The following is a 16,221-nucleotide window of genomic DNA, read 5'->3' as shown; positions in this document are numbered from 1 at the left end:
TAACCTGACAGTAAATTGACGGCAAGAACCAAGCAAAGCTTGACTTGACGTCAAATTGATGGCAAAAATCGAGCAAGATTTGCGCAAGACAATCTGACAGCAGATTGTCAGCAAAAACCGAACAAATTCTGCAGTTTTTGGCCATTTATATAAAATAGTATATTTATATTAAATGGATTTAAAGTCTCAACCCTAAGTAATAAAATGATGTTAAGTTTATAAAATGACCATTAGATAATTAGACATTATATAGAATCATATATTAATGTGTTAAAATATATAGGTGAATTTAAATAATATATTTAAATAATATATTTAATAATAATTATTCGAATAGTTTCTGTCCAAAAGATCTTTAATTTATAAAATTAAAGATCTTTTTGGACAGAAATTATTCGAATAAGTGAAAATCGAACAATTATCTGTCCGATTTGCTAAAAATCAGTTCAATACCTGAATTTCTTGTATAAGAATTGTGTCAAAAATTGAACTGATAGAAGTATATATATTATAATATTATTAGCATTTTGCAGGTTTTATATACACTCATGACAAGAATTTGAATACGGGTATAGATATTGAATAACGCGCCGCATAGCGATAAACGACTGAACTATTTTATAATACTTTATAATAAGCTGCAGATTCTGTTCGGTTTTTGCTGCCAATTTGCCATCAGATTGCGCACTCCAGATTTTGCTCAGTTTTTGCCGACAATCTGATGTCAGTCATGTCAGCAAGCTTTGCTCGGTTTCTGCCGCCAATTTGCTATGTACCCAGATAGCCAAGAATGTTAAAATCACGTTTTGCCAAAGCTTTGCGACAAGGTATGTTTTAATTTTGACAACAATTATCTAGCAAACATTTGTCTTGTTTTGGTTTGTTAAAAAGTTTGAAGCAAATTGACGGCAAAATTTTTTGTCTCACGATGCTGTAAATAATAAAAAAAGGCTTGCTCGTAAATTTTATGCAAAGAAGAACATGTATGATGCTATTCACGGTGTAATACAAACTTTACATCAATTAGTAGCAAATTTTATTATACACGCTATAATAGCAAATTTACGACAAGAACAGAGCAAACGACCTTATTGTACACAATATGATAACATATTTACGAAAAGAACAGAACAAAGTATACTCTGGCACAACGAGATGCAAAATTCACGCAAATAACAGAGCAAACCTTGCCATGCATGGCATGACAGCAAATTTACAACTTTACTTTATTACAAACTTTACAACAATATAGTATTCAGCCGATAGTTCGCTTGTTCATCGTTATGCGACGCGTTATATGCATCCATCTCGTATTTGATTTTTAGTCATGAGAAGTACATAAAGCTTGCAAAAAGCAACTGACAGAAGATTAAAAATATAATTATTTCTATCAGTTCAATTACTGATACAATCCCAAACATAGGGAATTAAGATATTGGACTGATTGTCTCTCTAGATCGGACAGATAAATGTCTAAAAAAGTTTAAATCATCCGTTTATTGTTTACTTAAAATGTAAATATATATATATATATATATAAAATTCATATATTCATTATATTATGAATTCATTTTCAATTATTCATATATTATCATTATCTCATAATTATAATAAATGCCACCTAAGACTCTTGTCTGCTCGGTCGCATATTCTTAAACGACGCGTCAGAAAACATGATGGATTGCTTCACAAAAAATATTTCTCTCTGCGAGATTTATCGTTCCTCAGAGTTTGTCGCAGAGTTTCTGAATCATCCTATACAGAGAATTATCACAAATTTGCTATCATGCCGTACACGGCAAGGTTTGCCCTATTCTTGTCACAAATTTGCTGTCATCCCGTGCACGGCAAGATTTGCTCTATTCTTGCCACAAATTTGTTGTCGTGCCGTGCCCGGCAAGGTTTGCCCTATTTTTGCCATAAATTTGCTGTCATCCCGTGCACAGCAAGGTTTGTCCTGTTCTTACCACAAACTTGCTGTCATGCCGTGCACCGCAAGGTTTGCTCTATTATTTGCGTAAAATGTGCGTCACACTATTGCGACAAGCCTTGCTAGCAAAAGCTAAGCTTCTTGTGGACACACCTTATCACAATTTTTCTGTAAAGGCATGCTCGAGTTTGCTGCAAACTTTGCGCAAAGTTTGCATCATTTTGCTTGCTGGGTAGTTATGTTAGCAAGCTTTGCTTGGTTCTTGCCGGCAATCTGCCAGTTTAATCGATAATAACAACTCGTGTACCAAATTTATAGTCTTTTTGCTGACAATAATTTGTAGCAAGCACTTGGCAATATCTGTTAGAACAGACGTGGCTGACTGGGAATATATATGTGCATATATGTATATTATACATATACATACATACATGCATGCACGCATACGTATATACATACATACGTACATACGTACATACATACATACCTACATATATACAGGATGTTTCATTTTAATCGCCCCAGGTAAACATCTTAAAAAATATAAAAGATATGGAAAAACCTTTCAGACAAAATTTACATGGTTTGAAGGGCCACATGATAAAAATATGGGCTTGCCCTTGAGTCGTTACTTTTCAAGGTAAGGTCAATGTGGTCGATGTTTTCTTAAATGGAAACCCCCATTTTTATTGTATATTCTTGTAATTTATCTCGAGAGCTTTTCAAAACACTATAATAAAATATTTTTTCATTAAGTGTAAAATATTTAGCTTTCGATAATCTTACCGTATACTTTATGTAATACTTTTATGTACAGAATAATGAGACAAATCAATTAGTGTAAAGGAAAAAACAAATAATTGTTAAAAAAATACATGTAAATAATTACGTACTTTTTCTTAAAAACAATTATTTTTTTATACTAATTGATTTGTCTCATTATTCTGTACATAAAAGTATTACGGTAAGATTATCGAAAACTAAATATTTTTCGAGATATTTTATTTTTTATATCAAAATATATCAAATTAAAATATAAAATAATTCAAAAAGTACTTAATAAAAAAATACTTTATTATAGTGTTTTGAAAAGCTCTCGAGATAAGCTACAAGAATATGCAATAAAGAATGAGGGGTTCCATTTAAGAAAATATCGATCACATTGACCTTACCTTGAAAAAGTCACTCAAGATCAAGTCTATATTTTTATTATATGGTCGTCTCGAAACCATACAATTTTTGTCTGAAATGTTTTTCCATATCTTTCATATTTTTCGAGATATTTGCCTGAGGCGATTAAAATGAAACACTCTGTATATATTTACATATATATAAAACATCGTATTTTTTATTATACATATATTAAATACAATTTTATATATTTAATTTATATATTTCACTAATTTATTTCTGAAAAGTTATTAAATATAATGTCACTGGGACTTCGATTTTAAATAAATATTGGTCGAATAAAACGTAGCTAAAAGACGGCATTAACAGAACATACATTATATATTGTACGGTATATATTATGCGATATCCGGCAACCCTTGACCCTTTGATGTTGGTACGATGACGAATATTCATTATTGGCCATTGGATTATACAAGAAAAGAAAACTGTTATATAAAAGAAATTTATTTTACGATTTATTACAGTCAGATTTAATATTGTTAATCAGTGATATGCTTTTTTATTAAATTCAACCGGGTGTATTGGATACATATCGTTTTAAGATACTTTTATATTTTTTATAATTTTTTTTCAGGAATCTATTTATTTACACATACAAATAAATCTCGTAATTGTAAAATTATCTCAGATAATCACCGATATTTATTATTCACGAATCAATTAGATTCTCGAAGAAATTCAGTTACTCTGCAACGTGAAAAAATTAAATTGTAACACTTATAACAAAATATTTAAGTAAACGAATAGAGAGTTCTCGAACACAATAGAATATACTTTTATACCATGCAAAATAGGCTGTGGCAAACGGAGGAAGTTCAAAGTAGCAATTAATGAAATTCATATTATGAAGTAGGGATATTCTTCGTTATAAAGAGTCCCGTTGTGTTACCTCAGTCCTGATTCCTCGTTGATATTTTGAATAGTTGACGTGTTTGTCAAGTTTTTCTGCAACAAATTAAATTATTAAATCTTTATGTGGTATAATTAATCATAAATATTGCTCACATAATTATAAATTGGTGAGAAAATATTTCGATAAGTCACGAAGTGACAAAAGCGTTTTCTTCAAATTGACGAGATTTTGAAAATGTCCGAAATGTCTGCGACTAAATCGACAAAGAGACTTTACAAGGTTCCCGAACCTGGAGAAGAAATTGTTATCTCTGGCATCGCCGGTAGATTTCCGGATTCCAACAATATGGAAGAACTCAAGAACAATCTGTTAAATAAAGTAGACTTGGTCACGGATGATGATCGTCGATGGAAATTAGGTGATTAATAAATTTAAGTTTTGAATTATCAAGCATAGATAGACATTTTATTGTATTATATATATAGGGCGGGGGATTTATAATGACGCGGGCATATTTTTCCGAAACGAAGCGAGATATCAAAAAATGTTTCAGACCAAAGTTGTAGGGTTCCAAGGGGGCCACATGATAAAAATATGGAATTCACCTTGAATGATTTTTTTCAAGGTGAGGTCAATGTGATCGATGTTTTCTTAAATGGAACCCCCCATTTTTTATTGCACATTCTTGTAGCTTATCTTGAGAGCTATTTTTTCATTAAGTACTTTTTGAGTTATTTTATATTTTAATCTAACATATTTTAATATATAAAATAAAATATCTCGTAAAATATTAATTTTCGATAATCTTACCGTAATACTTTTATGTACAGAATAATGAGACAAATCAATTAGTGTAAAAAATAATTGTCTTTAAAAAAAAGTATGTAATTATTTACAAAAATAAAAATATTTTTAGCGTCAGTATAAATGCCCCACTATATTGTAATTAGAAATCGCATATGTTTTCCATCGAAATATAATAATTAGATTATATATCTATATTTTTATACGAGCATTATATAACTTAAAATTCTCAAATATATAAGTGTAACGACTTATTATATTGTATATATATTATTTTATTTTATGAATGTTGTAATTGCTCCGGCAGATCATCCGGATATCCCCCAGCGAACCGGAAAAATTAACAATGTTAACAAGTTTGACGCGCTGTTCTTCGGGGTCCACTTTAAACAAGCTCAGACGATGGACCCGATGTGCAGAATGCTTCTAGAGCATGCTTACGAGGCTATCATCGATGCAGGAATAAATCCGAAGCAGTTACGCGGATCGCGAACGGGTGTCTTTGTGGGCGCCTGTTTCTCGGAATCTGAAAAAACCTGGTTTTATGAAAAGTTACAGGTAAATTATTATTGCAGTAATGTTATATCTCTTTGCAAAATCTAGGATTTATAATTTATTTCTTTATTTTTGTTTTCTACATATTATTCTATATTTTCTACTTTTTATTAAAATACAAAGTTATTAGAATTAAAATAAAAGTAATTAAAATAAGATGTTTAAAAAAGATATTAAAAAGTAAATAAAAAAATAATTAAAATACGTTTAAAAAGTAATTAAAACAAAGCTTCCTCTATGAGGAAACCATAAGAAGTTATTAAAATTAAAATGAAAAGTAATTAAAATAAGATGCGAGAAATTGAACTGTGTGTATGTTTGCATGAGAAATATATTTTCAAATCTTCCAAATATTTTTAAATTATTTTCCGAACTGATTTCTTTTATATGCGATTAGATAAATGGTTTTGGAATTACCGGATGCAGCAGGGCCATGATGGCAAATAGGATTTCCTATTGGCTAGGAATAACTGGACCATCTTATACTTTGGATTCCGCTTGCAGCTCGAGTTTGTTCGCTCTGGAGCACGCTTTCCGGTGTATGCAAGATGGTCAATGCGATGCCGCTATCGTAGGTGGAGCGAATCTATGTTTACATCCCTATATATCGCTGCAATTTTGTCGCCTTGGTACGATCGCTCTGTCATTTCTCAACGTATAATTATATTTTTGTATGAATCTGTCCCTATACAATGCACATGGGACAAAAAAATTCTTGCCTTGTCTTTTTGTTATAAAGATTCATTGTAGAAACTAGAACTTCAAATCAAGACATTTGAATACCAATCTAAACTACACTCTAGTACTCTCTTCTTAACATAGGGTGATTTATATAGTATGTAACTATGTATATAACTTTTCAAACAATTTATCTACACACAAAAATTAGTATTAATATTTTATAAGAAATAAAATTATATAATATAAAATATAAGAAAGAAAGAAAATTATTCCTTTTTGGAAACAATATACTTTATACATTATTTTTAAATATTTTGTATTAAACATAATAATGATTGCAGGAGTTTTGTCGCACGACGGTCGCTGTAAATGTTTTGACACCGACGCGGATGGTTACGCTCGCAGCGAAGCGATCACCGTTGTGTATCTGCAGAAGGCAAAGTATGCGAAACGAATCTATGCCACGGTCGTCTATGGCAAGACAAATAACGATGGTTACAAGAAGCAAGGCATCCTGTTTCCGTCAAGCAAAATGCAAGGCACGCTACTGCGAGAATGTTACGATGATTGCGGTTTGCCGCTGAACAGTTTGTCCTATCTAGAATGTAACAGTACTGGTTCTAAAATCGGCGATCCTGAGGAGATCAATGCGATCGATTCTGTCTTCAGTAAAAGCAGAAAGACTCCTCTCCTGATTGGTTCCGTCAAGTCAAACCTGGGTCATTCTGAGCCCGCTAGCGGTCTCTGTCAAGTTGCCAAGGTGACTTTGCGTTTATGCCAAAAATTTTCGGAGTTTTTAATTACTTAACTTAGTCTTAACTTAGTTTATCGTAATTAAAAATAATCAAATTTAAAAGATATAAGCAATAATTGCGAAATTATCATTAAAAGTTCAAAAATTGTAATAAATTTAGATTTTGAGACTATATATAATATAGATTACAAAAAAGAGAGTTATATTAAAATTAAAGATTTAATTGAATATCAATATATATCAAGCATTGTTTAAAATGAAAAAATTATTTTTATTATATTGCAATTATTGCATCTGCGAATATTTAAATGTATGAAAGAATATTTGAATAGATTCATGTTACATAAATTCATCAAATTGCAATATTTATTATAGGTATTATTGGCGATGGAAACTGGAATAATTCCAGGTAATTTGCATTATAACCGGCCGCGAGAAGGCGTGAAAGCCCTTGAAGAAGGCAGACTCCAAGTCGTCACCGAATCGACACCTTGGGAAGGTGGTTACATGGGAATTAATTCTTTTGGTTTCGGAGGCGCCAATTGTCATATTATACTAAAATCCAATCCGAAGAAGAAAATCAATAATGGAGCTCCATCCGATGATTTACCGAGATTAGTAACAGTGTCTGGACGTACCGAGGAATCTGTTAAAGTATTCTTAAACGATGTAGGTAAAAGTAATAAGACAATGTGAGGGAATAAGATGCGAGAGAGCGCATCACAACAAAAAATTGAAATAATATAGAATATAGGAAATAAATAAATATATATATATATACATATATTATTGATATAGATATTTCATTGGTTTAATAATTACATGATGCTACGATATTTTGAAGCATATTTTTGCACGACTCGGCAAAAATATTTCCTACGAAAGAAATCAACGAAGTTTTTATCAATTAGATTCATTTTTTCAAGAAAATTTACTTTCGTCCTTTGTAGATTGAGAAACATCCAGTAGACATTGAATATATTCGTCTATTGCATAACATACACACTGACGATATTCAAGGACATTTGTATCGAGGATATACAATAATCGGGTCAAAAACGGCGGAGCAACCCACACGAAAAATAGAAAATTATTTGGGAACGGCAAGACCGATCTGGTTCGTGTTTTCCGGAATGGGATCGCAGTGGCCCGGCATGGGTACGCATTGTATAATTTTTTTTATTATATAAATACAGGGATAATTATATTTTGTTTTGCTTATATTAATTCTCGATTTCTATATTCAAAATATAGGCATCGATTTGATGAGATTCCCCGTCTTCGCTAAAGCGATTCAGAAATGTGACGATGTCTTACGGCCGCGCGGTGTAGACATTATTAATATTCTGACGAACAAGGACAAGTCTATCTTTGATAATATATTGAATTCGTTTGTGGGTATCGCGGCGGTTCAGGTAAGCTAAGTATATTAATGACTATCTAAACATTATTTCTCCTAATAAATTATTATTGTACATGAAAAGACTTCTTGATTATGAAAAGTGTTATGAAAAGACTTCTTGATCATGAAAAGTATTATGAAAAGCCTTCTTGATTATGAAAAGTATTATGAAAAGACTTCTTGATTGTATAAAAGATGAAAAAGAAATTATTATAATGCGTTTCTTATTGTTCTTTATCATATTCTAACATGGCTGAATTTTATAGATTGGTTTAGTCAATCTACTCACATCAGTGGGCATCGTGCCGGATAACATTATCGGTCATTCTGTCGGAGAACTCGGTTGCGCTTATGCGGACGGAACCTTCACAGCCGAACAAATGATCCTATCGGCATACTCGAGAGGTTTAGCATCCATCGAAACCGAAGTAATTTATGGCTCGATGGCAGCGATTGGTCTTGGTTACGAAGATATCAAAAGTATGTGTCCACCGGATATTGAAGTGGCTTGCCATAATGCTGCAGACAGCAGCACTGTTAGCGGACCTGCAGAGTCTATGAAGGAATTCGTTGCCCAATTACAGGTAAAATTTAGCGTTTTTTAATTCCCAAAGAATCGTTCGAAACCGATAAAAATCGATAAAAAAATGAATTTCAATATATTTAAACGCAACATATATATGTAATTATATAATTAAAATTAAATGTATATATATAAAGTTATGGAATAAGGGTTATTAACAGAAGAAAAATATTGATTAACATAATAATAATGCACGCAACATTTATACATATATGTATGAAATTCTTATTGTAATTTTTAATTATTTTCTTGGAACATATCTGCTTTAATTAAATTTATGTATATCTTAACCAGGCTAAGAACATTTTCGCGAAGGAAGTGGCCTGCAGCAACATACCCTACCATAGTCGTTACATCGCACCCGCTGGTCCGAAACTGTTGGCTTATCTGAGCGAAATAATCCCTCAGCCAAAACCGCGCAGCCGGAAATGGTTGAGCACATCTGTGCCTCAGAGCAAATGGTCCACCGCGTCGGCCAAGTTGTCATCCGCTGAGTACCATACCAACAATCTCCTGAATCCCGTACTGTTCGAAGAAACGTCTCGTATGATCCCGAAGGACGCAGTGACCATCGAAATTGCGCCCCACGGCCTTCTGCAGGCAATCCTGAGGCGATCCCTCGGTTTGGGAGTCACGAACATTGCGCTCACTCAACGCGGTCATAGAGACAACACCGAGGTTGTTCTGCAAGCGATCGGAAATCTCTACAACAATGGATTACAGCCGGATATCGCGAATCTTTACCCGCCTGTTGAGTTTCCGGTTAGCCGTGGTACCCCAATGATTTCGCCTTCCGTTAGGTAAGCTTGTTATTTGTACAAACTTGAGAGTATAATAGAGAACTAAGGAAAGTTACACGAAAATTATTTTAGAATCCCGCTATTGTTCTACTCTGATACACATTAGAAAGATAAATTGAATAATCTAATTTATCTCCAGATGGGAACATTCTGACGATTGGTACGTAACGACATTTAAAATGGAAAAAAAAGTCACTTCCGGAGAGAGAAACGTTAATTTGGCGCTGCTGGATGAAAACTTTGAATATATGGCCGGTCATGTCATTGATGGAGAAAACTGGGTACCTGCCACAACATATCTTACTCTAGTTTGGGAAACTGTAGGTTTGTTGCATGCAGAAATGTATGCAGATCTATCAGTCGTTTTCGAAGATATCATCTTCAAACGTGCTATTCACTTTCCAAAAGAAGGCGAGGTCCAGTTAACGGTAATGGTTCAGAAAGGTATGCTTATTGTTTCTATCTTTAAAACGACATGTACACATTCAAGTTATAGAATAGTGTAGTGATTAATAATTACCGGCTATGATATTGATATCTCTTATATATAAAACCCAGCAACTATTATTTAACAAATTATTACCATTAATATAGAGAGAATCTCAATTGTATATTATTTTATTTATATAAGAATATTTCTATAAATTTTGCTATTACAAATTTATTTATTGATTCTTTTAACATGTTATAATATTTTATTTAATCAGGTGATAATTATTTCCACAGGCACTGGAAGATTCGAAGTATCAGAAAATGGTATTACAGTTGCGAGCGGGCTGGTTCGCGTCACAAAGAACCCCGCACAGGAAAAGATACCGATTGCACTTTTGCTGAATAAAGACGAAGAGGAAGTGATGACCACCAAGGATATCTACAAAGAGCTAAGACTACGCGGCTATCAGTACTCGGGCATCTTCCGCTCTTTGAAAAGCGCATCGATTTCAGGGGTGAAGGGACATATCGCTTGGATAGGTAATTGGGTGACATACCTTGACAACATGCTGCAAATAATGATTCTAGGAATGGACACAAGAGATTTGTACATTCCCACGAAAATACAAAAGATCGTGATCGATACCAAGCTTCATCAGCGGGAGATCCGAAAGCTAGATTTGGAAGACAGGCGTAAGCTTCTTTTTTTATATATATTTTTTATATTTTTTTTCTTCGTAATATATTTGTTTTCTTCTGGTATAGCTATTATAATTATTACAAACACATTGCAACTTTATTGTTTCTCATTGCAGAATTCCCGGTACATGTGTATAAAGAATGGGAGACTATAATATCGGGCGGTGTCGAGATTCGTGGTGTCAAGGCTAGAGCCATACTTCGGAAGCTACCGGTTAATGAGCCGGTCCTCGAGGAGTACAAATTTGTGGCATATCGCGATGGAGCGCAGGTATCCCTTCAAGAAGCGATCAGATTGGCCACGCATATCGCGATCGAGTATCATCAAGCTATTCATGTCAAAACCATCGAACTGATCGATGACTCTGATAACGTGACGATCAATGAATTGGCATCACCTGTACTCACCAAGATACTAGCTGACTTACCCTTGATTCAGGCGAATGTACTTCTGACAGCACCACTTAATCGTTTCGACGATGAAGCCTTATTGCCAAATGTGACTTCTATAAACTCTCTAAACAATTTGTCCAACGAAGAGAACGCTTTGCTTGCTGTCGGTATTGGTCTCTTAACAAAAAATAAGAGCGGTCAACTGGAACAAATTCTATCAAAACTGCGGAACGGCGGCTTCGTGTTGACACGGGAGAAATTACCCAAGCCCGAGAATCTCTCGGCGCTGTCGAAATATAATTTGGATGTGATTCTAGAGAAAAACACTAGCATGGAGAGCATCATACTCTTGAAGAAGAAAGACCAACCGATCAAACAAACGGAGATTGTCCGCATTAACAACAACGAATTCACCTGGCTCGAGAAGCTAAATTCAATTATGAATATGGAAAACAAAACTCCCAATGATATAAGAATAATACTCGTCGGCGAGAAAGACCCTGAGTGTGGCTTGCTGGGCTTTGTGAACTGTCTGAGAAAGGAACCAGGCGGAGAAATGATCAGAGGCATATTAATACAGGACACCGAAGCTCCCAAGTTTTCTCTACAGAACTCTCTATACGCGAAACAGCTTCAGTTAGATCTGCCTATTAACGTATTACGACCAGGAAAGATATGGGGATCTTATAGACACGAACCAGTGTTGAGTTTATCAAAGTTAAAGTCTGTCTATCATGCTTTTGTTAATCAAACGGTATGTAATCTAACTAAGATTCTCGAAAGTTATCGTCTTTTACAACCGGTTTGACATGCTAGAGATGGAGAAGAAAAAGGCAGCCGGCTGTAAGAAACAATAACTTTCGAATTTTAAATATACTTTATATATATAGAAAATGTAATTATGTATTCTTATGTATGTATGGAAAATAGGTACCCGGCGACTTGAGCTCGCTTCATTGGGTTGAGGGTCCCATACGTCCTGAAACTAAACAAAAGAATTTGATTCATGTAGTATATTCGCCTATCAATTTCAAAGATGTCATGTTGACTACAGGAAAACTGACTCCAGACACGACCACAATGCGCACTCGATTCAATGAGTACTCAATAGGCTTGGAATATGCTGGTATCGATACTACTGGCCGTCGTGTGATGGGACTTTGTGAAAATAGGTAACACTCCTCGCACACATTTTCAAAGTTACATAACTACTTCATAGTTTAATTATTTGCTTTTATTGTTTAAAAAACAAAATGGCATGGCATATGTCATAGTTATATAAAAACATCATATTTCTTAACAGTTAAAAACATGTTTTTAAAAGTTTATTAATTTTAATTATAGTTAATATTAATTATCTTTAATTAGCATTACGATTTTTTTCTTAAAATATCATCAATGCGTCGATTTTAAAAAATCTTGAAAATAGATTAGTATTGATGCGATAACATATGTATGTTTGTACTTTCAGAGGCATGTCAAATATATTAATACCTGATAGAGAATTATCCTGGTACGTGCCTGATAATTGGTCGTTGGAAGATGCAGCTACCGTTCCATGTGTATACACGTTGTGCTACTATGCACTATACATACAAGGCGAGATAAAAAAGGGAGACAAGGTACTCATTCACTGTGGTACCAGTGGCGTTGGTCAAGCGGCGATTCATCTCGCTCTTCACGAAGATTGCGAGATCTTTACTACTGTGGGAACACCCGAAAAACGCAAGTTTATCCGCGAGATATTTCCGTCTATCCCCGATGATCATATCGGTAGCTCGCGCAATACACATTTTGAACAGATGGTTCTTACGCAAACGAAAAGCTACGGTGTAGACATCGTTCTCAACTCATTGCCTGGAGAGAAGCTCCAAGCATCGGTTCGTTGTCTCGCGCAAGGCGGTCATTTTCTGGAGATTGGCAAGTGTGATCTTACCTCGAACAATTCTATAGGAATGATGATTTTCCTGAAGGAAGTCAGTTTTCATGGAATTGTACTGGAGAATCTCTTTGATATCAACATGGAAGAGAAGATAAATCTGAAAAACTATTTGGCCGAGGGTTTGAAGAACGGAGTTATTAAGCCACTCGTCAAAAAGATCTTTGAAAGGAACGAAGTGGAAGCGGCTTTCAGATACATGACGGCTGGAAAGCACATGGGCAAAGTAAGGAAAAAATTAATTAATAGAATACCATAATTCTCTAGTTATTTTTTAATTCTCTCAATCGGATATTGCTAAATTAAATATATTCGAAGAAAAATATTTGAATTTAATCTATGTCAAAATATTGCATGTTTTTTCATAGGTAATTTTAAAGATTTGCGACGAAAAGCAAGCTGGAAAGGTACCTATTCTTGCTCAGCCTCAATATTATTGCGACGATGATAAAAGCTACCTTATCTTAGGTGGATTAGGCGGTTTCGGATTGGAATTGGCCGACTGGCTGATACTCCGAGGTGCCAAGAACTTAGTGTTAACATCGAGAACAGGAATAAAGACTGGTTATCAGCGTATGAAGACCGATTTATGGAAATCGTATGGCGTGAACGTGCTGATTATAACAGGTGTAGATGCTGCAAATCGTAAAGATTGCGAATTTATATTAAAATCCGCAGAAAAACAAGGTCCTGTGGATGCTATTTTCAATCTCGCCGTAGTACGGAAGGATAGCATTTGTAAGAATCAAACACCAGAGTCGTTTGAGGAGTCTTTCAAAGCGAAAGTTTGGTCCACCAAGGCGTTAGATGAGCTATCTAGAAAACTGTGTCCACGACTTCGACAGTTTGTGGTATTCTCCTCGATTTCCTGCGGACGAGGAAACGCTGGACAGACGAATCATGGTATGGCTAATTCCGCGATGGAGAGAATCTGCGAGCGCAGAGTGGCGGATGGTCTGCCGGGATTGGCCATTCAATGGGGCGCAATCGGCGATGTTGGATTTGTCGCCGACTTGCAAGATGATAATAAAGAATTAGTTATTGGTGGTACTTTGCAGCAAAAGTTATCCTCTTGCCTCGGAAAACTAGAGGACTTTTTGTTGCAAAATCGTCCAATAGTGTCCAGCATGGTGGTGACTGAAAAGCGTGTCGATAATGTTAGTGTTGCTGAGACTATAGCGAATATAATAGGTAAGATTATTGTTGTTTTAAGGCAACTTTCGGATTTATGCAGGCACTTGTTGCATTTGCACTACTTATGCGACATTGGATGAAGATGTTAAATTCTGCCTTTGATAGAGTCTGGTAGATATTCTTGATAGAGCATTAATATAAAACTTAATAATTAATATAAAAAAAATTGTTCTTGAATAAATCAAATGAGATCATCATATATCGATTTTAATTATATTTCTCGGTACTTTTGTAGGTGTGAAAGATATTAAAACTGTGTCTGAGGATATATTGTTGACCGAGTTTGGAATGGACTCGAGAATGACCGTAGAAATCAAGCAAACACTAGAACGTAAGTTTGACATTTTCCTCACTGCGCTTGATATTCGCACCTTGACTTTTGCCAAATTGGCTGAGATATGCGATAAGGACGAAAAAAGGGAGAAAACGCAAGCGCAGATTGACGAAGAGAAGGCCTATATACTTAGCAAGCAACTGTTGAACCGGGTCACGAATAACGAGGACATGATTCCCGACATTTGTATCGAATTACCGACTAGGAAGGATCTACGCAAGGTTGAGGTATTCCTCTTACCGGGCATGGATGGATGCGGACATGTATTTAATCCACTGGCGTCGGCAATCAAACCGGTAGCGACGGTCTTGCAATATGGCACGAATAATATTGGGCTCGCTCATGGAAGTATACCAGAATATGCCGATCATCTTTTACCGGTGCGTAGAGAAGAAAACACAAACAATACAAATAAAATGAATATTAGTTACATATTTGTCTGAAAGAATGTATCGTTATACAGACAAGTGTTTGGCTATGCATATTTGATTGACATGTATGCTTTATGGAAATTTTCAGTATGTTTTACCAAAGGCGGAACAGCAAAGAACTTTCATTCTAATTGGATATTCATATGGCTCATTAGTCGCCATCGAATTGGCGAGACGATTGGAAACTCATGGCTTGAACGGTCGGTTAGTGTTGATTGATGGTGCACCTGATCTAATGAAAGCGATGATAGAGCAATATTTACCATCCCAAACGCAGGAGGAACTTCAGAATAATATTTTGCTCTATATCATGAATAATCTACAACCAGCCGCAAGTGAGAAGGTAGATTTTATAATCGGTTGCTAAAATATTTCTACTTTTCCCCTAATCTTGTTGTCTTATTAACATTTATTTCTACTTTGCAGCTATTTTTAGATCTCGATAAATGTATGACTTGGGAGCAGAAATTGGATGGCTTTGTTTCACACCTTGCTTCTGATAACGTACTTTCCGTTGAAAACCAAAAAGCGCTATGCACAACTTTATACAGTCGTGTCCTTGCTCTTCAAAAGTACGACGCCTTATCTTTAACACGGATTCGAGCGCCTATAATACTCTTGAAACCTATGGAATCATTTACCCATATGGATGAAAAAGATTATGGTCTGCAGAAGGTAGTCTTTTCTTCGAATATTTTTTTAAATGTCCCTATTTTTCAATTTTTGGAATCGAAACTTGGTAATACCATACAAAAATGTATAAACCAGTACAAAATATAACTATAAACTATTTTTTAGATTACGCGAGATAAGGTGAAAGTGCATTACATTGAAGGCAACCATGTTACAATGTTGAATAACGATAAAATTATAACCGCGATCAACGGAGAACCGTTGATCGATCCTGAAGAATTTAAAAAGCTCTTAAGCGAAGATCGGCCACTCGATTACGAAGAGCAAAATGCTTAAATTATAGCTAGATTATGTTCTCTAATATGAGTCTGTTTATGTAAAAAAAAAAAAAAAAAACACACACACAGGGAAATAAATATATAAATGAGGGTGGAGATTTCTTAATAAATAACGAACAATGGCTAAAATCTCTTAAAGGTTACTTGGGATCGTGATTTTGATGATGTACATCAAGTTCAAGATCATTTGCAAGTATTATAATAAAGTAAACATTATAAATGTATCTGGAATTTATTTATTCAAACCTCAGAGATAATGTAGCTAAAACGCA

The 16,221-nt window shown here is 34.6% G+C and overlaps 1 protein-coding gene across 1 annotated transcript; it reads left to right on the top strand.

Moving 5' to 3' along the window:
- Nucleotides 1-3,770: 3,770 nt before the first annotated feature.
- LOC138932177 (fatty acid synthase) lies at nucleotides 3,771-16,146 on the top strand. Its single transcript, XM_070293755.1, has 19 exons — nucleotides 3,771-4,395; nucleotides 5,089-5,339; nucleotides 5,734-5,965; nucleotides 6,359-6,777; nucleotides 7,147-7,440; nucleotides 7,722-7,929; nucleotides 8,026-8,186; nucleotides 8,440-8,757; nucleotides 9,051-9,556; nucleotides 9,696-10,000; nucleotides 10,283-10,681; nucleotides 10,804-11,834; nucleotides 12,011-12,252; nucleotides 12,552-13,245; nucleotides 13,388-14,210; nucleotides 14,449-14,927; nucleotides 15,067-15,321; nucleotides 15,405-15,653; nucleotides 15,777-16,146. The coding sequence occupies exons 1-19, from the start codon at nucleotides 4,212-4,214 to the stop codon at nucleotides 15,945-15,947; spliced, it is 7,221 nt and encodes a 2,406-aa protein (XP_070149856.1). The 5' UTR covers nucleotides 3,771-4,211; the 3' UTR covers nucleotides 15,948-16,146.
- Nucleotides 16,147-16,221: the final 75 nt, after the last annotated feature.

The sequence above is a fragment of the Polyergus mexicanus genome, unplaced genomic scaffold (assembly GCF_030449975.1).
Source record: "Polyergus mexicanus isolate NDT 795.1 unplaced genomic scaffold, iyPolMexi1.0 SCAF_4, whole genome shotgun sequence".
NCBI classification, from domain to species: Eukaryota; Metazoa; Arthropoda; class Insecta; order Hymenoptera; family Formicidae; genus Polyergus; species Polyergus mexicanus.
The sequence above is the reverse complement of the archived record's forward strand: the minus strand, read 5'-3'. Positions and strand labels throughout refer to the sequence as shown.